Consider the following 22,881-nt stretch of genomic DNA (forward strand, 5'->3'; position numbering starts at 1 on the left):
AGCAAGCTCATTTACCGTTGCATCCATGAAACAAGACTTAGCAATCCCACAGAGATACACTGCCTAAAGCTATTTTCTTTCAAAAGCGATCTTAGTCTCCCACGTCTCTAAGCAAATGTCAGTGGCAGACAAGATATCCATGAATGGTCTTCTCTCTGTCCACTGCGGAACCCATTAAGACTTTTCTTTTGTTTTGCTTGTATAAGCTTGGGAAGGACCCTACGCGCTTTCTCTGAGTGAAGAGATCAGTATGGAAAGATACACAAGTACTCACTCTGAAGTTTGTCTGTCCCACCCAGAATTGAAGTTTGTTGCGTCTCCACAGTCATGATAGGTCACTGTTGCAATGCTAAATCTTCACTTTAATTGGTGTTTTTACTGTCTAAACTAAGCCCACTGTTTGCATTCTACGAAATGGGATTTGATTTTTGCTACAGAGGAGGGTCTAAATGATAGGAAGTGCTTTAAATTTTCATTATTTATTTAAAGACAAATTGCACGTCAAAACACGAAGAAAACAGCCCAGGATGAATCAAAGCTCTTACTTAATTAAGCAACACATGATGGAGGGGAAACGATGTGACTCAAGGTGCAGAAAGAAAAAAACACAGGAAGAAGATGTCGCTCTGTCATTCACGTATGTTTAGGAGATGGAGTTTCTCAATCTCCTGGGACCCTTCCTCGCTTTATCAGCGGGCGGAACTTGTGAACTTTCCATCTCTGGGTTATCCATGGCCGTCATCTTGGTCAGCTTGCTCAGCTTCTTCCACCCACTGGTCCATGCCGAAGCCTGCTTTGGCTTCCCCATCTTATCGAACTGGCGCTGCAGAGCCTCCATCTCAGTCTGGAGCTCGAGGTACTTGTCATTCATGCTCTCCAGTTGAAACTTGAGTGTGTTGATATCCTTCTTCGCCGTGGCCCAACCTTCCTGGAACGACTGTGGGGTACCCTCCAGCAAGGCCTTGCGCGTGGAGAAAACTGGATGGAAGTAATGGGGTCCACCGGTGCTCTCCTTTACGGCATTGTTGGCAATGGCGTTGCTGATCTTTAATTGCTGGGAGAAGAGGACTTGGACTACTACTCGAAGTGGGAGGCGCTCGTTCTGTGCCGCATGCATGCAGGCATCGATTGACAGCTTCTGGCAGTCCATCACTCGGCAGAGTCGCTTCCTCTCATGCTCTGTCAGCGTTGGATGAGCCTGAATATCATTGAAATCCTCTATTAGATGAACAGTACGTACTTTATATGAAGCACAAGAATCATATCGTTAAGAATTAACGTTTAGATCGATTTTTAGCAGCTTACGTTAGCAAGATACGGACGACCAGATTGCAGAACAGGTACTAGTTGTAAGGCTCTTCCAATTCTAACTTCCAGTCAAACTAACCAATGTAAAAGAGGACTAAGAATCGAAATCAACCCACCTTGAGATACGAATCAACAGCCCGATACAGACCATCATCGCAACTTCTCGTCGTGTCGGGCAAAGCCTCAGCCAACACTTGGAACTTGGTAGGTGCGAGGTTCCTGTCACTGGACACTTCAGTCAAGTAGCTGTCGACAAGCCTTGCAACCCTTGCCTGGGCATTTGAATTGGCATTGTTCCTCCTCGGTGAACTACTTTCATACCGGTGCTTATCAGAGAACGTTTGCCTGCTGGGGCTAGAATGCTCCATTTGTTCCTGAACCAGAAAATGCTCAAGAAGCCTCTGAACAACCTCCACATTGTACAAGGTTTCCCCGTCGTTATAGGAAGGGATCAACAAGTCTGTCAGGGTCGCTTGTTCCAGCTGCATCCCTACCCTTTTCTCCAACTCTGTGACCAATGCAGGGGCGACCTTCAACATGTTCGCCATCCGCAGAAGCCTCAGCGAAAAGCTACAAGAAACGCTATCCTTCTGAGGGGGGGTTATGCTGATGAGACTCTCAATGATCATTCGCCGCTCCTTCATTTGAATACTTGATATCTCGTCCATGGAAGCTGTAACAACCATGTGAAGACCTCCACCTTTCCGACAAGCACTAACATTGTCTTTATTATTTGCTTCTTCCCCTGATCCTTCTTTCACCAGACCAGGCAGCCATTTGGCTGCATAGTGCATAATGGCAGCTCCAATGAGCTCAAATCTCATTCCCTTGACCTTAATTGCAGTAACTACTCTGACAAAGTGATCAATTCTAAGCAGAGAAATATCTTCAAACCACCAATCTGGAGGGACTTGTTGGTTTCTAATAGGGCTTGAGTCCTTCATTTCATTCCACTTGGGGCTGGAAATGCCTGCAGGCTTCCCAGTGTATGCCCATCGAATTCCTCGCGGATTGGCACAGGCTTTCCAAGCAATTGACTCACTGCATCGCCTGACAATTTGGAGGTTTTCCACCCAAGGGGAGAGATTCTCACAGCTCTTCAATACTAGAATGGAGTCCCTCCATGAAGATAAAACAACATAACTCAGAAATGCTTCTGCCTTACAAATGAGGTTCCCTTCCTCCAAGTCCCCTGTCATTTCTAAGTACTCAGCTGCACATCTCAGACCAGAGATGTTTGCGGCCGTTAAATCTACTGCAATCCCGTAGCAGAACTTGGCAGCACGCTCGAATGCATCAGGCCCTCCAGGGAGGTTTTCCAGCTTTACTTCGTTCAGTTCTGTGTGGCGTGATTCATATATGATTCTATTCATACGTCCACACATTGAAAGCAAGGGATACTAGAGAGTATAAAAGAATAGAAGAAACAGAGAAAGTGAATGAATAACCGAATTAGATCTTGGTGGAACCTGAATGGACCCTTGAAAGAAGCTAATTCCAGAGCATCAAACACGAAAACGACACAGGAGAGAGAATTTCTACATTGCTCTCTTATTGCATACCTTGTGAAGATGGAAATTGATGTCTTCTACTCGAACAAGCAGGTCACTTGGGATATCGGTGGCCACATACCTTAGGGAAGAAATTAGAATCAGTTGGAAAATGAATTATGGATTCTCTTCTGAAAGTTTGCTTCACTACAAAAAGAAAGAAAAGAGAAAGAAAGGAAATAAATTACCATGATTGGCCTCTTCGTTCGAATCCATCAGTCTTTACCCCATGCTTGCTGGAATCAAGAATTTCGTCCCTGTACTCTCTCCCTCCCATGGACTCGGATTCAGACTCCCACATTGTTGGGATTGCTAAAGAGGACAATTCCACAGATGAAAGTAACAGAACAGATAGCAAACTTGGAGATAGACTAAGAAGACGCTGGGAAACCACAAACACACGAACGGGAAATTCCTAATAAATGCTTGGGGAGAGAAAAAAAAAAGCTATTATGACGAAAGAAAAGCAGAGAAAAGACTGAGAAACAGAAGCAAACCAGATGTGGATAGACGCAAAAAATTGAGCGGTTATTACATAAGATCTTCCATGCTGAATTGATAGAAAATAAAATGAAACAGGTCAGAAAGAAAACAGAAAGAAGTAAAAAAATTCCCTGTTAAAAAAATAGTAGAGATGAAGCAGAAGCAGATAAACCAAAGGAGTACGATGGATTCGACAGTGAATTGTCTGGTGGCAAGAAAGGCGAAAGACTACGAAGCATTAGAACCCCAGGAAAGAATGTGTACCTGCTTATTCGCGAAAAAAACCCTAAAGATAATTATCAAATGATAGAAAAACTCACCAACCCGTGCCTTCCAACAAAATCGAAAGAGAGTGTTTACACACCCAGAAAAAAAATACTCGCTGAATATCACTCTGAACTCAAGAAGTAAGAAAAAAAAAAAAAAAAGAGCAGAAAATTCTCCTCCAAAATGTCAGCTTAAACTACCCAGAAGCTCAGACAAGGGAAAAAACTGAAAACAGAGTTAAAACAGAGAACACTTAAAATCAGAGGAAAGGAGCTCAAGAAATATCAGATGTGGGCAGCTTGGAATTATCTGAGCCGGTCGAACTCTTGCGTTCACACTTAGCAAATACAGGATGTTACATCAGGACCCCTCTGTTTGGGTCTTGAAAGCTTCTCCTTTTGCCTTTTCATAAATGGGAGTTTTCTGAAGCCATGAAAGACTGTTTTGCTGTTTATCTTCTACAGGAGCTCAACTCATCAGCCATCAGAGCATGCCCCTCGTCTTTTCGCTTTCAGACTTTTCCTTCCGAAGATCCACTGCCGCAAATGATACGCAAACAATTCTCAGCCAGGAACATTCCTTCTGTTTATCTGACAGAATTACAGAGGTAGTTTCTCACTTTCCGGTTTTTCAGAGACGGAGGCGCGGCAGCAGAGCACGAGCGAAATGACTGACATACCTGATACCACTACCCATCTTTATACAAGTAATGGTGCTTTTTAACAAATTAATCATGAAGCTTTGAGTCTCCACTCTCGAGACTGAGTTTGACTCCGTGTTTTTGTCTCTCATTTTTCTTCCATTTTTCTCTCATTTTCCATGGGTATCACAAAAGAAACTCTTTTTCCTTTTGTTTTCTCTTTCTATTTCTCGCTGTCTTTCACAACTCTTCTCTGCCCTTTTTCTTTTGGTCTCCGCTCTGTTCCAAACAAAGCCCAAGAGGTCAAAGCCACTAAGGCCAGCAAGAGAACGGTCAGGATCATCCGTACAACTGGTCGTTGAGCACCGAGAGAATGCTACGTGTACAAAATCTTTATGGGCCCACAACCATCCCTACTTCCCCTTCCTTGCCGGAAGCCTCTAGTCAGGACTCTGTTCCCGGGAATTCCCTCTTTATCTATCTAATTTCAGCTCTGAGAAGTGTGGAAAAAATCAGTGCCGACGTAAGAGAACGTCTGAGTTTTTCTTCGTTTCTTTTCCTACTTTCTTTTTGGGTATGTTCGCCGCTGAATTGCGAAATGGCTTCGTGGAATTTCTCCGACGGAAACATCAACAATTTGATCGAAAACAGAAACATAGACATCCGCCAGGTTACTCTGTTTTCATTTTCGTAATCTGTGGTTTGATTATCTCAGTATTATTCTGGTTGTACTATTTTCTTGTCCTTCCATTCTGGGAGGCTTTTGCTTCCTATTTGCTGACTTAGGAATTTATATTTGAACTGGGTGAAGTCCCTTGGATTCCTAATCGTTTTCAGGGGAGAGAATTTGCGGGAAAATGTTTGGAGATGGATTAAATTTGCTTTGGCAATCGAAGTAGTAGCGTTTTTCTTTCGGGTACGAAGTATACGTACTTAGTTTGGATTTTCTGCTTCCAGCAATTTGGAGTTGCGAAAGAAGCAGTTAAAGAATATGAAGCAGCTATTGAGGATAGGTTAGTCTTAACAGTGTATTATGTATACAGATAAACAAGGGTGTTGTTGTGCAGTGTCGACTTTGACGGGTTTCTGTTGTTCACTGCTTCTTCAAAAGGGACATCTTGGTTGCTCTCAATTTGCACCGGGATAGTCACAATTGGTGGTCCATGAGGAAAGGTTCTGACCTGTATTTCCCTGGAAACGGCAATGCGTAGAGGATCTACGGTGGCAAGCAGGTGTCCTGCTTTGTGGAACTTGGTGAAAATGTGCCAAGTAGCTCTTGAACAATCAGTTTGTCGTGAACAGTTGTTATGATGCTGATGGAATTGTGAGAATTATTGCTCGAGCTGTCCATTTTATGTGATCTCCAAATGATGACACATGAAACTGAATGTATTGGATGAGAAACTACTTACATGCTGAAAATTGACTTCACATAGGTGAAAACACGCTGAAAATAGAATTCACTCAGACTCTTCACCTATGTGAAAGAAAATACCGAAAAGAAGAGTTGATAACTGGAAGCCTTTCACCTTTTTTTTTGCTCAATTTGGCACAGTGAATTGCACGGATGGAAGGAGAAAGAAATGGACAAAACAACGCAGTTCCTTGTGAAAAATGTAGTTTTTGAATTTCAGTGGCCTGAACAATATGCTTCAGCAGGAGGATTGTGTTGCACTGTCTTGTGTCTCAGTTTTGAACCATAAATTTTCTGCTTCAAAAGTTGTGTTTTGCTTAATCAGTCAAACTTCTGTATGGTCAGATTTAATTTTAGGTTTGAGTTAATAAATGTAGGATTTGATATGAAGTTTGATCCTTACCATCCAAACTGTCTGAGTTACTTTTGAAATTCTAACTCATACAGCACCTTATCTTTGGGGATGGTGAGATGAACAGCTATATTGTTTTTCTTTTTCTTAGTGATCATCAGGCCGGTGCTTTCTGATATTTTAGCATTGGAAATTCCTGGTGGTCTACATCAAGAGATTGATGCTGAGTTGGGGGAGATCGCAGCTGCCTTAGATTTCAGTCAGTGTATTTTTCTTTTTATTTATTAATTTTTTTTGTCTAATTGGTCTTCAATTGGTATTGTTATTGGTGTATGTACTTTAGTTGATGCATGTGTACCTGGTTACCACTGATCACTTGGTGACTGTGGATGCTGTATTAGTAACTTGCAGGGACTTCTGATGGCAATCATTAAATGGCCAAAATATTTCTCATGAAAAGGCTGCAGTAAATTTCACAAAATGGCTATTACTAATTTTTTCTTTGGGTGACAAATTAATGCTACAATAAACTATATTTATGCCTTTGAGGCAGAAAAGATGCTTTTTCTAATTTAATACAGAATATTTCGTAAAAGAAATTTACCTTAGCAAATACACCCTAAGTTCATTCATGTGTGGTGGGCATGATATCAATTGATTTTTCTAAACTGAAAAGAGCATAAGGATTGAAAACTGCTCACCAGATTCCTTCCATAGCTTTCTGTAAATGATTTCCCAGTATTTGGAGGCCTGTGAAAACAAATGACCTCAAGGGTCTCATCTTGGTTGATTACTTGCTATTTGGCTCATACTTGTATGACTGCTGCTTGCATAAGATGGTAAGAATAATGAAGCCGTTATTCGCTTGGCCCAAAAACTGACGGAGCTTCAATATCACATGGTTATTCAACTTTGCACCGGTTCTTAGTTTGATAAGGCTCCAGATATAACTTGTTCTTAGTTTGATGAGGCTCCAGATGTAACTGTTTCTTAGTTTGATGAGGCTCCAGATATAACTGTTTCTTAGTTTGATGAGGCTCCAGATGTAACTGTTTCTTAGTTTGATGAGGCTCCAGATATAACTGGTTCTCGAGGAGTTTCTTGGGTGCACATTATTAGATTTCCTATTGCTAATTCCCTAGGCAAAGAACGTGACGATCGACAACATCCTATTGTAGGGATATGTTATTTTCTATTTCTTGTTAGTTGGCAGTTGTAATTGCTAGTCTCTTACCTCTCTTTGCATCTTTCCTCTGGTTCTCATTTATAAAAGATCACCATTCAAAGATAAAATTTGCATCTGATGACATCTATCTGGCACTAGATGTTCATGGTCCTATATGATTTATGTCTAAGTTATTGCTTTGGTTTGTTGCCTCCCTGTAGTATAATTGCATGGTTAAGCATTGGACACTTGCTTTTGGTATATAAATTTTGGTGCTGCATGAATATCTAATCATTCTGCGAAGGTTTGATTTGGTCAAGCAAATTATTTAATTAGAAAATTTGTTAGCAAGAAATTTCAAATTTATTTTTGTGCTTTAGCCTTGACCAATAGTGAAGAACAATATTTCCTGTCTTTGTAGGACACCAATCACAGGCTGCAAATGCATTCCTCATTGATAAAGAGGCTCTCTCTTGAAAAGGAATTTGAGGTTTGTAATCCATGGTGACTGATTTTGTCATATTTATGGGATATTTTTTCAGTTTTGATGTACTTCCACTGCCTAGTAACTTATATGTTTGTATCTCTCCATCTTGTGTTGTCAATAGAATCATCAATCTGAGTTCAAGAAAAAACTCATTGACCATGACTATTTTGGATGAAGACTTGTGCATCACCATCTAGGAGAATTGAGTAATTTTTTAAGGAAATTTAAACCTTGCAGAGGGATTCCTATCTCTTGACTCACACTTGTACATTGGCCTTTATGGTCGGCAGACTCGGCACCTTTGCCAAGGGTGTAGTGGGCCACCAGCTCTTTTTGTCTGTCATTTCTTTTCCTTTTTAGCTGTTTGATCTTCTGAGCCTTTCCCAGCTTGTAGCATCCGTTGCTTCTTGATTAAAATTCTCATTCACTGTTAAGAAAACTACGAAAAAAAAATCAGTTTAGTGGCAATAAGTTCCTCATCAAAATAAACTTGTTTTTCATGTTGCTTTTCTTGTTCTACCAGTTTATTATAGTCTGTGTTGCTTGCACATATTATTGTGATTGCTTTCTCTCTTTCTAAAAAAATTTGCTGCTGATACTTTTATCTTTGGATTTTAGTTTATTCGTATGTTTGGCAGTGGCATCATCGCTGGTAAACTGCATAATGATAAATCCAGGGGATGGATCTCAGGTTCCCGATTCACTACTTCTACAGAAATCGTGGGAGACATACTTATCTTTCGTATCATTTATTTGTTTATTCAAATATGTTATGCTTATCTGTTTTGTAATATCATTGAGCTAATTTAGGCAAAAAGTTGGGCAGTCAGTTGATGCTGCTCTTGCTTTGATAGGGTCATCAAGGTTGTGTCAATGCGATAACATGGAATTCAAAAGGATCACTCTTAGTTTCTGGATCAGATGACACACGAGTATGATACTTCAAACTTAACTGTTTTGGTAAACTAATGAGCTGATCTTGACTGTTGGATGCTCTTGTTCTTCTGATGCTTGGTCTTCTTATTTGCCGACATGAACTGGTTTCATGAATAATTCCTAAAGCAGTCATGCATATCTATTGTACTTTTTAGTTTTCTTTTACCGCATTTCTGGTTTAAATTAGATTGTTTCGACCGTAATGATGCAGTGCAGTATGATATTGAAGAATTGGCTCAGGATTACATGTAGGCATGTGATCTCCCCAACTATTGTTTATGAAAAAAAGAAGGAAGTGTAGTTGAAAAGAACTGACTTTCTTATTTGTGGCTCTAGAATCTATTAGAATGTCTTAAATGGAAATGTAAGTAAGCTGAATAAGTCAAAAATAGAAAAGTATAGAGTAGTGGTAACTGGCTGTAGTTGAAGTTTAATTAAAATAGCAACTTGCTGCTGTATTTTAAAGTTTCAATTAGATAATCCCTTACCAGTTGAAATTTTCTTTTTTAGCTTGGAGTCTTAGTTTCTGACCAAGTAAAGACAAAAAGTGGAAATTCCTGCAAGTTAGAAGTTGTTTCCTGTTTTAAATTTCCACAGCAAAAACTTAGAACTTGACCTAGTAATGTGTAAGTTGGGTTTATTTCCTAAAATGGCAGCAAAGCAGTTTCTTGTATTGATGAGTTTATGAGAATATAAAAAAGCTTCGTATGTAAGAAGGGAATTTCCTTTGGAATAAAATTCTGGTTTTGGTCTCAGTAGGATAAAGTTATCATTTTTTTTTTGGCCTCCATTTGCTATTTTTCCTATTAGCTGGAGAAATTCTATTTTCTATCCTTCAACTTTTACCTATCAAATTTGAGTTTAGATGATAGTTTTTAGTTTTTTACTTGATATAGGTTATCCACACTCCTTGAATCTAAACCACCTTGCTCAGTCACTTAATTCTAAGGAACTTTATATGGAGGTGGAGAACTTGTTTCTTGGAAATAGTTTCAGAATCCAAATGGAAAACCTTTTGGAAAAATCAAGGAACATTTTAGAAATGGCTCTGAAATTTTTGGGAAACTTCAAATAAAATTCATTAGATTAAATTGGAAATTAATAAAAATCATATATTTTTTCCTCAAAATCAGAGGTTAACAATAAAAAGTTTAAATTGTTTCACTAAGTACCCATATTTTCCACATTATATTTTCTCTTACAGTATGGCTATTAGATAGAGAATGTCTTATTTTATCTCTAGTTAAATTTTCTTTCAATTTAGATATGTATTTTAGGAGATATGTAATTTTGAGTATTGAGGGGCAGTTTTGTCCTTTTTTAAAATTTCACTTAAACCCTGATTATTAAGAAGCTGGAAGGGCCTTGCTGGCTCGGATTCCAAGGCAGTAAAGCTGCTCCTCTTCCAAAAATCTTTTTCCTCTTCTATTTTCTCCCCAAATCACATATTCTTCAAGTTTAAGTAGGCGTAGGATAAAACTCTAAACCAATCGAAGAGGTTAATTTCTAAAATCTCATCTTGTATGAGATATATAGATGTCATCAATATGCACAATTTTGATTGCAGGTTTCTAGGTTTTCTTAGTCAAAGTCTGCTATTAGTGAGGTCTCTGCCATGACACATATAGCTTTCATCTGTAGGACAACTTCGATGGCAGGTTCATGGTTTTTCTGCCTCAAATTTTAGAGTTATAATAGATATACAATTGTGTGTCCTTGTTCAGTTTTTTTAATTAATTTTACCTCATTTAGTGAATAAATAAAAAAATGGGCTGTGGATAAATAGATTTATTTCTCCATTATGAAATTATATTTGTTTGATTGAACCACAGTTATTGTAGATACAAATTGTATATTTTTATTTTTATTTTTTTTGTTAGTGTTTTTACTTCTTGAACATTAAATCCTAAATCTTAGACAAATTTGAAATATGTTATTTCATTGGGAAAATTAAGTATTTGAAAGTTGGAGAAAAAGGAGATTTGGAAAGAATGTCATTCTGGTCCAGACCAGGTGATCTGCCAGGTCCACCAGTTTGACCCATATCAGTCATGCTATTGTGTTGAGATCAAATGCTTTTAAAAAGATTTGTTTCTTGGTAACTTTTGACCTCAACTTACCCATGATGTATTTGGCTATTTTTATTTTTAACTTGTTTCTGTTATCTTACACTGTATCTTAGACGATGGGAAGCATCAATCTTGGATTTACCTACACTTTATCTTTGATTTCTTGTTTTCTTGTTTTAGGTTAACCTTTGGAGTTATACAAGCAAGAGTCTCTTGCATAGTATTGATAGTGGTCATACTGCAAACATATTCTGCACAAAATTTGTTCCGGAGACTTCTGATGATCTTGTTGTTTCTGGTGCTGGAGATGCAGAAGTAATCTACTCTTATGCTGAATGTTTAGTAACTAGAGTTAATTCACATTGTTTTGAGTTGGTGGGATGCAATTACTGATTTTTTTCAGGTTCGCTTGTTCAATTTATCTTACTTACATGGGCAAAGTACTGAAGAAGCACTTGAACCAATGGCCTTGTTTCGTTGTCACTCAAGAAGAGTGAAGAAATTAGCTGTAAGATTTATTTGAATAGTGATACCAAATACTCTCTTTCATTCTCTCTCTCTCTCTCTCTCTCTCTCTCTCTCTCTCTCTCTCTCTCTCTCTCTCTCGCTCTCTCTTTCTCTCTCTCTCTCGCTCTCTCTCGCACTCACACAACCAGTGAAATTAATGCATCGGCTATGTTTGTTCAACCATATTTTCTATGTATTCTCTGTACACTTGTATTTACTTTTCTGTGTCTGTAAATCCTATCCATGTTTGGTGCAGGTTGAAGTAGGGAATCCTAATGTGGTATGGAGTGCAAGTGAAGATGGCACTCTACGACAGCATGACTTTCGGGAGGGTTCCTCTTGTCCTCCCGCTGGGTCTTCCCATCAAGAGTGTCATAATATTCTGGTATGCCTTCTTATTATCTAGTTTGTTGCTCATTTCTTTTGTTTTCAGGAGTTCTTATTTTCATGGTAAATGTCTTGTTATATGTGCTTTGCTCAAATTCCTCATCTTTTTACAAACCTTGTTTTGGATGACTAATTTCTCTCTCACAGTATCTGCTTATTTTGTATTTATTTCCTCTGCCAAAAACTTATTGACAGCTTGATTTGCGATTTGGGGCAAAGAAGTCTCTAGCTGATCCCCCAAAACATTGTCTTGCTTTAAAATCTTGTGACATCAGCACAACACGGCCTCATCAGCTTCTTGTTGGTGGGAGGTAATTTTCTATATTTGAATATGTTCTTCTTGAGTATGCATTGCTTACATTTTGCTGTTCCTTAAAAGTTTCTAAATTAAATGTTTTTGTCTCTTTAATTTTTCAGTGATGCTTATGCTCGACTATATGATAGAAGAATGCTTCTGCCGCTAAGCTCTTCTGAGAAGAGGATGAAGCCACCTCCATGTGTTAACTATTTCTGTCCGATGCATCTGTCTGATCGGGTTTGACCCAAAGTTCCTTAAGTACTTCATAATGAAAGCACCTTTTGCTTACTACCACGAAATTTCAATGAATATTATAGCAACAGACACTCCTTGAAACACATCAAAGCGTTTCTCCTTTGGAAGGAACTGAATATCTTTTGTGGTACTAGAGCTTACAACCATGAAATTTCAATGAATGTCATAGCAACAGGCACTCCTTAAAAAACACATATAAGCACTTCTTCTTTGGAGGAAACTGAATGTCTTTTGTGGTACTGGAACCCATATTTCTTTCTTTTTAATATATATATATTTTTTTAATTTCAGGGCAGATCAACTTTGCACTTGACTCATGTTACTTTTAGTCCAAATGGAGAAGAGGTGCTTGTTAGTTATAGTGGGGAGCATGTCTACTTAATGGATGCAAATCTTGGTATCTTTCTTAACTTTTCATGTAAACAAGACCATTTAGTAAGTCTTTGATTTGGTTGTACATTGTTTGGATAAACATTTGCGGCATTGAAATTATTTTGTAGCATAGATTGTGTGGAACAAAGCAAAAAACACATTGAATTTCTGCTTAGCCCTTACTGTTCAAACTTTCTTCAGGTTTTAGTATCTTCTTCACATCTCCAAAATGGTATTTTGGTAAATGCTATCAGTCAGTATGCAAATTTATGGTTCAAGTATAATTTTCTTATGTGCTGCAGGCAGCAAAGGTGTCTTGAGATACTCTGTAGAAGATTTTGCAAAGCAATTGCATTTAGCTCCTACACCAGGTGAAGTGGAAACAGTTCAGGATCTGATGGCAAAACATTTTCAGTGTTCAAATGATGGCATCCAAAACTGCAACAATCCTATGAAGGTTTGTTTTTGAATTTTCTTTGGGCCCTAATGTCTTTTGGTTTTTCAAGTGAATATCTGTCTTGACTCTTTGGTGTCTGATGACAAATTACATTCTGTCCAACTAAATCGTGTTGATTTCAGCTTCAGCAATGCCAGGAATTACTTGAAGCTGCTGAAAAGTGTTTAGAGCGATCGGATTATTTGAATGGAATTGAAGCATGTAATGAATTACTTGATGGCAGAATTCGACATTTTGGACCTGCACTTGAGAATAGTTGCTTATGTACTCGTTCATCACTGTTTCTCAAGGTTCTTGGATATCTTGATTCGCTCATTACAGATTCCATACTGCTAAAGTCCTTTGTGAATTTTTTGTTTCTCAAAATTACTAAATATTATTTTCTCTTCCAGAGGAAGTGGAAAAATGATGTTCATATGGCTATTAGAGACTGCAGCAAAGCTCGAAGCAAGGATCCTTCATCTTACAGAGCATATTTCTGCCTGGCAGAAGCCCTTTTAGAGGTTTATTTTCTGTTGCTTTCCCTCTTTGTGAAGTTTGTTTAGTAATTTCAGATATACCACCATGTCCTGGTCTCAAAGCAGACCCCATGTATCCTGTATCAGTATATAAAGTGACGTAGCAGACATTATTGACCTAAGATATTGATGCATACTGCTCAGGGTAGTGGTCATTTGTTGCCCAAGAAGGGCGATGTGTTATTACTCTTTTAAAGTTATTTCATTCCCATTTCTTTCATTACTGTGATAATTTGGCCTCTCTCGTACACTGTGTAGTTAGGAAAACATAAAGAAGCTCTAGAGCATGCGATGGTTGCACATCATTTGGCTCCATCCAACTTCCAAGTGTCTGAAATGGTGGAGAATATAAAACAGCATCTAGCTTCAGGTTGGTGACTGCATTTAATGTGAAACTTCAATTACTCTATAATGTTTTTGATTAAGTAGCATTTTTCTGGTTTGCAGAATTCTTTAAACTGGATATTCTTTTTAAAGATGTTTTCTCTGATTGGTTAACTTTCTCCAGCAGAAGCTGCAGAAAAAAACAACGATGGATCAATAGGTGAATCAAGGAAGGGAAAATCAAGATCATTGCATGATGTAAATCATCAGAAAGAAGCAAATTCTGATGCATTGCAAGATTGTCCTAGATCTCAAAGGGAGGCTGGAGACATTCAAGAGGATATGGAACTGGATTTTGAAACATCAATTTTGGATGATGAGGGACACGATATTGAATCAGGAATCCTTCGTGGGAGTTTGAATTTGAGGTTTCACTGTAAACCAAATGGGTCGTGTGGGTCACCTTCATCTTCATCTCAAACTGAAAATTTAACTTATCAGGTATACTTTCTGACTACTAATATATTATAAGGTCTTAAAATTTCTTTTCCCATCATGACATTTCTCAACACTGATGTCATCCTGCTAGTTTTCTCTTAGGTTTTGTCTATAAAATTTGAGTATGCATGGATTTTCAATTCTGTGCGTACCTTAGTAATGTTTATGATGGCTATTTTATTGCAGCCAGAAGTTGTGATTGATATGAAACAAAGATATGTGGGGCACTACAATGTTGGAACAGACATTAAACAGGCCAGCTTTCTGGGCCAAAATGGTTAGTTCTACTAATTACACTTGTTCTCTTCTAATGCTTTATATATAATGCAAAGGGAATAAAGAAAGTCAAATGTCATTGGCATGCTAACCCCAATTCTATTCTAGTATTGGAGGAGTTTTTAGAATCATCTTTTCTATGTATAGAATATGATTTTATTAATTTGCAATTCTCATTCCATACCCCAGGAGAGTATATTGCCAGTGGAAGTGATGATGGGAGATGGTTTATATGGGAGAAGAAAACTGGAAGGTTGGTTAAAATGCTTGCTGGAGATGAAGCTGGTATGCTGGTTTTTCTTTCTAATATCAGTATCCTCACCAATTATTTTGGTCTTCTGATTGAGAGGGTTTATACTTTTCCAGTTGTCAACTGTGTTCAGTGCCATCCCTTTGATTGCACTATCGCTACAAGTGGAATTGATGACACAATCAAGGTATGATCTGCTTTAGATAATGAAGATAAAACTTAGGTATGGATGTAAGAAGTTTCTCATAATTCTGTTTGTAGATATGGACTCCTCAATCGGAAGTGCCATCAATAGTAGCTGGTGGAACGGCTGGACCAGAGACTGCAGATGTGTTGAGTGCTATGGAAGCCAACCAACGCAAATTGTTGAGCCGTGAACATGTGTTGTAAGTTTTTCAAGAAAATTCTTTCTCATTGTGAGTGATACCTTTTCCTTTTTGCTAAGAACTAAAAAGATAAGAGAGAGAGTAGAGAATGTTGAGAGAAAAGAAAAGGAGACTTTTTTATATGGACTCTTCATCTCTGTCTGGAATTGGTGGGGAATCTAAACCAGAGAGAAGAACCTAAGCTCTGATCATTTTAAGAAATGAAATTCTAAGTGGAGGAAGTGGGAGAAAAGTGAGTTATCTGAATTTATCCACTGATATAGGGAATACAGAATTACTATAAATGGACTAAGATTTCTAGTTGAACAATAATTCTTGTACTGATCTATATATCTACTATTTTCATAGTTCGAAAAATCATCAAGTTGACTTAAGACTGGATCTTTCATGAATTAAGGCTCACACAGCATTTTCAAACATCTAAAATGGAATGGATGATGAAGATCTCTTTTAGTTCAGCAGCAAATCAGGTGATTAGTGCTCAATGTTATCATTTTGGCATGGTCTCATGAAAATAGCTGCTGACAACAAACACTGCTGCATGGATTGGGCTTTTGGCTCAATGGCCGCAAGCGGGTGCTTCTAGTGTGAAGTCTTGGGGTTCAAATCTGACCAGGGTATGGGGTTCAACATAAATATGTAAAAGAAAGAAAAACCCTGTTGTGTGCTAGATACATCTTATGAAATGAAATCTCCTGAAGTATTCCAAACATCTGCTATTTCCACAAGAAGACGGGGCATTGGCTAGTCTTCATATTTTTTTTTTTTTGTTTGGCACAAACACTCCAAACATTTTTCTGATAAATTCAATGATGGCTTGGATGTAAACTTAGAAATGTGAAGGTGCGCTCCAGAAGGCAAGAGTTTCAACTTACAATTTATCTCAAACAAAAGATATAATGTACAACTTTGGTTGACAAATTTAATTATGAATATGGGTAAATGGAAGCCGAGTTATACCCAGATATTTCAGGATGACACACAAAGAAATTGATGTCCTTTCATCGCCTGGCGTTATGACTGACAAGGAAGAATAGCTTTAAGAGAATGGAATTATAGAATAAACTGAAAGATGGTTATAGTAGGAATAGAATTGGAGTGTTTATGTAATAAGTGCATACCAAAAGGGTGAAGGCAAAATTCAATAAAATAACTGTTTGGAAGTGATGTTTTATGGGGGTAATGATGAGCAGCTGAAAAAAGCATAATCCTCACAACGAGTATGCAAAGATGATAATGCTTGAAGAAAAGAAAACTTTAGGAAGTGACTATGGATGAGAAAATAGGGCAGCAATTTGAGATGGTCTGACCATGTTGTGTGTGAATTTACTGGGTGTGAAATATGATCTGGATGTGATGGAAAGGACTTGAAAAGGGCATTCTTATCAGTGTAGTACTCAACCCCACCTCAATTATGCAACCATTTTCAAGATAAAAGAAAAGAGGCTGGATGGTGCAGAAAATCTTGGTTGCACTTTCAATTGTTCAGCTCAACTTTTTTTATTCCCATATTTATTAGATTCTGGAATGAAAAAGGTGAATTCCATCGCTTAGTTTTCTGTTGATTCCGTTGGTTTCGACCTTGATTGTCATGAAATCAATATGGCATCAGCAGACCCTTTGAACTCTTGGAGCGTTTCAGAATGCATGACTTTGCTGAAGGAACAATGCATCCTTTTGAGTGTGCTCAGAGCTAATCAGCTTTGTTTCTCACGGAAGCTTCAAGAATCGTGGTAACTAGGTAGCTCTGATTTCATATGATATTAATGCTAGTATGCTTTTCATTCAAGATTATAGAATTGATAATCGATTTCAATCTTTAATTCTGGATCTAGAGCTTCTGGAATTTCTTAAATATGTGTTCTAGTGAGTAATTACTGAATTGCAGGCATTCTTGTTCAGTTAGGTTTTACTTGATCGTTCCAATTTGAGGGAATTCTTTTCACGCTAAGAGCAGAACAGTGAATCGAGAAAAAAATGGGTGGTGGGTGTGGCTGTGCATGCTGCTGAATTGGGTCTCCTGTGGGTCTTTTTACATCCAGAGCATGCCCTAATAATTAACAAAGCTCCTTTTGTTTATATTTATATACGAGTTGCTTCTTGCCAGTCGAATTCAATGTATACAGAGATCTGCAAAAGCTCAAGCGGAGGGAAATGGAAGATCTGATGAGATCGTACGAATCGCCAGTTTCTTTCGAGAAATTTAAAAAGAGTAGAAAGAGAGGAATCATAAGAAGCAAAAGAAAAACAAAAAAAAAATCAGCTTCGCAAGAACATAAATCTCCCGAGTAAAAGCCGGTGGCGAATGGAAGGAAAGAACAAAGCATAAAAAGTACGGAGGAACTCTGTGAACGCTGCACATACAGATTTCTTTTTCCCCGAGGCCATGGATGGGCCGTTCCTCCCCTCCCCGGGTCTACCTTCATCTCCGGACAGCGATCACATTTGAGGTTGCACGTGCAACCCTCCCTCGGGGCCCACCTCTGCAGCTCTGTTGTGTTTAAAGAGCGCGGAGGAGGTTGAGATGCGTGCTCTCTCACCTCATCGCTGGCGGCACTGCTGGCGCCGCGAGTTATGGTAGCACGTTGCACTTTCATGATATAACGGATTTACCCTTGACGGCATCTTTAAGACCCAGTCCACTTCCTTGTCTCCTCTCCTTCTCGCTCTTGCTTTTTCACGTGCGCGCCATCCACTGAGGTGACATTCGACCCAGAAACAAACCAGACACCCGTTCCCCCCCGCCTGTGTAGCGATCCTGTGCTCCTGACCCTCTCTCTCTCGTTTTCTCTTGTAATAATTTATCTGAATTCTCCTTCTCTTCGATGAGGGATGGCTGCTTCGACTAGAGGAGACGAACCACCAACGCTCGAGTGCTGCATGTGTGGCGATTACGGCCTCTCTGCGGAGCTCTACAGATGCAAAAACTGCCTCGTCCGATCTCAGCACAGGTGGAAATTCCACTCTTTTCTATCCATTCCTCGTCTGGGTTTCCTTTGTTTTCTCTTTCCTTATTTCCTTCCTGCTTTACGTTTCTCTCTCGCAGGTGATCAGAACTGATTTCTTTCTGCTTCTATTTTCAGGTATTGTAGCAATCTTTACCCGAAAGCCAATTCTTACCGGTACTGCAACTGGTGCCTCAAAGAAGACGATGGGAGAGCTGTGAAAGACACTCCGATTCCTTCCCCGAGAAGTGGTAATTTAAATACTAACAAAGGAAGCGGCCGCGTCGTGGCTGGTGTGAAGCTGCTGAGAGGTGAATTTCCTCTGAGTTTAAGCAATCCGATAAAGAAGCAGCGGTCGCCGGAAAGGTCCAAGCAGTCCACCGTCCAGCGCACGAGATCGGACGACATGTCAAGCATCGTAAAATCGAAGCAGGTTTTCAGAGGAAAGGTCCGGAGGTACAAGCTGCTGGAAGAAGTATCCAGCTAATGTTCTTTTGTCACAGAGGGGAGGAGATACACAATCTGTTGGTGGAAATACGTGACCTTGTCAACCATATATTGTATGTTTCTTCCATCTTCTTCTCTAGAACAAATTCACTCGGAAAATGAAAACGTGGGACGGCTCGTCTTCATCCTCTCAATTTACTCTTCATCACTGTAACAACTATCGCGCTCAACAATCACTCTCGTATATTTATTGCTATTAAGTAGTACTGGAGATTAATCGTACCAAAAGAAGATGAAGATGAAGATGAAGATGAAGATGACGAAGGAAACAGTGGGTGGTCGGATTTCAGAGTCAACTAATTCTATCAAAGAATCTCCATAAGCGGCCATAAAAAAATACTCGAGATTTGTAAGCTTCTCTATTGAGATTGCTCACCACGACAAGGGAAGAACCCAAGGGGCTGTGGGCCCACTCGAGCAAACTCGAGGTCAACGTAGTCGTTGATCTGGACGTGGAGCGCTGTGATCTCATCACTTATCATCATTGCTTTTGATGGCTGGGATCTTTCCACAGACATATTCAGTCAGGTTTTGGGACTGTGGACAGGGACCCGGCTAGAATTCTTCAAGACTCGGATCGGGTCGACTGTGAGTCGAGTCCATCTCATTTGAAGAAAGCTCGGGTTTTTTTGGCAATAAATAAAAAATATTATCTCATTTGAAATAAAGAATAATTAACTAAAAAATTAGTCAATAAGGAAATAATTTGGGCACCATGTGATGGGAATCGATAACATGTGATGGACGCAGAGCCTGGCTTGGACTGGTCGGAAAATGGATGGCTGTGCTTACACCCCGGTGTTCAAGGCAAATTTGTTCTAGACTAGTCAAAGTCAACAAATATCTCTATGGGATTGAGCCTAAATCCCAATCTCAACGTTCTAATCCAGAAAGAATCTAGTCCAGTCCAATAGGCAACCCAAATGGGCCTCAACGACATGGACAACAACTGGTTTCCTTTTTTAACTGTGACATTGGGATGGGCCCAGAGGTTACAGACATATTATGAAAACTACTCTAATATAAGAAAACTTATTTTGGTTTCATGAAAAATATATTTAAATTATTAAATTATTTTGGTAATAAAAAATATATTTAAATTCTCAATGCTGCCTATGTATTTCGTAATTAAATGGTAAATAATATATTATATTTTTAAAATTTTAATTTTTTGAAATTAAGGAAAAATTAATTTAGTTAAAAAAAGATTTTATTGAACTAATCACTTTTAATAAAATATTTATCAGTTCAAAGCAATAAGTCAACATTGACGGCGGGTTCTATATGAGCTACTACATCGTCAACCATGCCCCATCATCATTACACATCACCAGAATGCTTTCCCATCAGACACATAGGCTGTCACATCATCGATGTGTCGTGTCAGTTTTACTTTTTATTTTCTCACATTTTTTTCATTAATTTAAGTTTTTTTATAATTTTAAAAAGATTTTTAAAAATTTTATTTTAGATTTTAAAAATAAGCGAAGGGAAGGGAATGGTTCGGTGGAAATTTGATTCAGCGTCATCTTCTTCTTCTGCACATATTTGTTGAATTCTTGACAGTTGTTTTGTTTTTCAGTAGAAATTTGGGAAGGAGGACGAGGGGAATTCAGAGTGCCCGGCGTGGGGCTGATCGTGGTCGGTAACTTTCCGGCAGAGATTCTTCGGCTCCACCACACTCTCGGTAGACCCTGGAAGGTGTACGGCGTTGCATCCTGTCCTCGTCCCCTTCCCCTCTGGTCCGCCGACCAGCCAATCGAGCACATTCGGTGCAATATCGGCGACGCACCTGATGCTTAAGCTAAAGCTCTCGCCCTTCTCCGATGTCACGCAGGTCTTCTACGTCTCCTAGATCAGCCACGCCACCAAGTAGGACTGCGAGGCCAATGGATTGATGTTCATATCTGCTTGCAAATTTCTACCACGTCTCGGAGGATATCCTATTCGAGGAGACCCAGAAGAAGGAAGATGTCTCACCGGGAACCGGATCGTGCGGGACGGGTACTCCACCGCCTCCGACGAGGATCAGATCGCCGATCACCCTATTTGGGAAGCGGTGACCCCAACGCAAGGAATAAAATATGGGCAGCGACGACGACGTGCCCAAGTAGAAGCATCTATGGCGGATCCCGGCAGAGCAGTACGGGATGGAGTACGCGGAATTCGATAGGGAGAGTTTCAAAATGGCGGAAGCAGTGAAAGAAAAGAGACAGAGTGGGAGATGATGGTGAAGGAGGTGCAGCTGCTCAAATCCAAAACTCGTTTCTTGATTAAACGAACAAGAGCAATGCCAACACAAAGCAATTAAAATACACGTACCAATTGCCAATTGATTGAAAATTCGCATGGAAACTGAAAGCCAATATGGAAATAATAGGGTAATGGGTAACAAAACATAATGTCACCCATGAAGTAGGGCAGTTCTTAAAACTCACCTCTTACATTGACAATATTTATTAATAACATTTCACATAGTAGAACTCAAACAAATGATATTATGTTACACATCTCTCATGGTCCTCCATGTTTATATAGAGGCTTCAATATTCATTCATTTCAAGATAGTTTATTGTTAGTATTTTAACTCACTAAATATTGTTATATCATAGTCATATATGCACATTATCGCTTTTTTTAAGGCTCTTCTATCCAATGATTTGATATTCACTTTTTTCTTGTATTTTTTCCCTAGTAATAATGTGAACTCATAGATTCGATATCATTTGCTTCAACATTATTCTCAGTCTATTTTGATTTTTCTTTAATGAATCGGTCTTATTTTGATTTTTAAAAAAAATTAAGGTTCTTTTAGGCAAGGGAGAAGTAGAGAGAGAGAGAGAGAGAGAGAAAGAGAGACAGACAGACTAAGTGGGAGAGAGGGAGAGGAGCGCAAGGCAAGAGAGACTTAAGGAATAGACTTCATTCATTTTTTCTTCAACAAAGACCCCTATTTATATTTTTTTCATTACATGTTTAGGTAAACTCCTCAATCAATTACGCTCCCTATAAAATAAAATGAGAAAATCTAGGAAATTTCTAGATCAATTACAATCATATCGTGTAGAGATTCGTTAGCAAAGGAAAGTTAAAATTCGGGGGATCCATCAAAAGAAGGAAGGTAGGACTTCATTTCTACCCTTGATTTTTAATCTTATTTCCACTTTTGCCCTTGAGTATCATATTCCTTTTTTGCCCTTGAGCTCCTATGCCCCCTATGCATGTGCATGCGTCCACATGTATGCCACCTTTTTTCTCTTGCTTCTTCTTCCTTAATTTCCTCTTCTTCGATGGGGGTAATTCTGGGTCTCTATCAGATTCATGATATGCATGGTCCCTCGTCCTCCATGTCTTACTTTGGTAGTTACATCTATGTCATTTTGGTAAATAATTTCACTTATTTTCTTACGTATTCTATATGAAGTATTTCTAAAATATTTTCTAATTTCAATGTTTCCACATACAAATTACAAATAAAAAAACAATGAACACAACTTTTACCTATTGAATTGATCGTGGTGGAGAATATACCTCATGTGATCTAATCTATAACCCCATACACTAAATCCAACATCTACACTCCATAATAGAATAGTGTTGCAAAAAAAAAAAAAAAAAAAACATCACCACATTATTGAGATGGGATAATCAATGATGCTTGCAAGTACCTCTCCACAAATTTTAGACATTTTTGGTGTACCACATGATTTGTTTATATCGATCTTTGCCTTTCCAATAGTTCTTATTCCAAGTTTGTGTCTAGTATTTTTGTGGGTTATGATGATTTTGGGAAAATATTTTCAAAGTACTTCACATCAACTCTAATTTTTTTAGCATATCACCTTTGACAAGAATTATTCTTTGTGCTTTCTTGGCAACCATGATTCTTTCTTCTTCTCATTAATCAACTCCCTTTAGCAAAATTATTATTGTGGGAAGATACTTTGTTAATATTCATCCAATTATCTAGGTGAGGGGTACCATCTTAACAATTAGGAGCACAATAGATCAATTTACTCAAATAAATTGGATCAAAATCAATTTTCAAAGCCCTCTGTTAGTCCATTTGCAACCTCTCAAGTTTGAAATCATAAGTCACAAGAAACGCAAGGTCGAAATGATAATCATACAATAGAGGAATCTAGCGATAACATGGACATAATTGAGGTAGAAGATGTGAGCTATTGAATGAAAAAAATTTCAATGGGGTCTCATATTGAACAAGAAAAA

General features: G+C 38.6%; 2 protein-coding genes across 9 annotated transcripts; one reads left to right on the top strand and one right to left on the bottom strand.

The window, feature by feature from the left end:
- Positions 1–450: 450 nt before the first annotated feature.
- Positions 451–3,889, bottom strand: LOC137940338 (root phototropism protein 3-like). Its single transcript, XM_068785354.1, has 4 exons — positions 3,047–3,889; positions 2,871–2,940; positions 1,425–2,708; positions 451–1,198 (listed from the first exon to the last, which is right to left on the bottom strand). The coding sequence occupies exons 1-4, from the start codon at positions 3,157–3,159 to the stop codon at positions 644–646; spliced, it is 2,022 nt and encodes a 673-aa protein (XP_068641455.1). The 5' UTR covers positions 3,160–3,889; the 3' UTR covers positions 451–643.
- Positions 3,890–3,892: 3 nt separating this feature from the next.
- Positions 3,893–16,000, top strand: LOC137940336 (protein ALTERED SEED GERMINATION 2-like). 8 transcript variants are annotated; one of them, XM_068785351.1, is made up of 19 exons: positions 3,893–6,273; positions 7,601–7,669; positions 8,521–8,598; positions 10,852–10,986; positions 11,075–11,179; positions 11,435–11,563; positions 11,761–11,876; positions 11,983–12,100; positions 12,410–12,515; positions 12,793–12,947; positions 13,070–13,237; positions 13,340–13,450; positions 13,724–13,835; positions 13,974–14,290; positions 14,474–14,564; positions 14,753–14,848; positions 14,930–15,000; positions 15,075–15,199; positions 15,548–16,000. In XM_068785351.1, the coding sequence occupies exons 2-19, from the start codon at positions 7,622–7,624 to the stop codon at positions 15,588–15,590; spliced, it is 2,124 nt and encodes a 707-aa protein (XP_068641452.1). In that variant the 5' UTR covers positions 3,893–6,273; positions 7,601–7,621; the 3' UTR covers positions 15,591–16,000. The 8 variants fall into 8 exon arrangements, with proteins under 8 accessions (XP_068641452.1, XP_068641446.1, XP_068641449.1 ...); XM_068785345.1 differs by lacking the exon at positions 3,893–6,273 and having other exon boundaries at positions 7,609–8,386; XM_068785348.1 differs by lacking the exon at positions 3,893–6,273 and having other exon boundaries at positions 7,609–8,386; positions 15,718–16,000.
- Positions 16,001–22,881: the final 6,881 nt, after the last annotated feature.

This window comes from Aristolochia californica, unplaced genomic scaffold (genome assembly GCF_029961685.1).
Source record: "Aristolochia californica isolate CCGP_79_NKW_82.1479 unplaced genomic scaffold, dmAriCali1.0.hap1 SCAF_9, whole genome shotgun sequence".
Taxonomy (NCBI): Eukaryota; Viridiplantae; Streptophyta; class Magnoliopsida; order Piperales; family Aristolochiaceae; genus Aristolochia; species Aristolochia californica.

What these genes read in the sequence shown, in the direction of transcription:
- LOC137940338 (XM_068785354.1), bottom strand. Translation starts at nt 3,159, where the DNA reads ATGTGGGAGTCTGAATCCGAGTCCATGGGAGGGAGAGAGTACAGGGAC. An exon ending in TCAATTTCCATCTTCACAAG is followed by an intron (nt 2,709 to 2,870) that starts GTATGCAATAAG and finishes TATACTCTCTAG; the next exon opens with TATCCCTTGCTTTCAATGTG. An exon ending in CTGTTGATTCGTATCTCAAG is followed by an intron (nt 1,199 to 1,424) that starts GTGGGTTGATTT and finishes AATGATATTCAG; the next exon opens with GCTCATCCAACGCTGACAGA.
- LOC137940336 (XM_068785345.1), top strand. Translation starts at nt 8,294, where the DNA reads ATGTTTGGCAGTGGCATCATCGCTGGTAAACTGCATAATGATAAATCC. An exon ending in GTTCATCACTGTTTCTCAAG is followed by an intron (nt 13,238 to 13,339) that starts GTTCTTGGATAT and finishes TTTCTCTTCCAG; the next exon opens with AGGAAGTGGAAAAATGATGT. An exon ending in TTGAGCCGTGAACATGTGTT is followed by an intron (nt 15,200 to 15,547) that starts GTAAGTTTTTCA and finishes CTATTTTCATAG; the next exon opens with TTCGAAAAATCATCAAGTTG.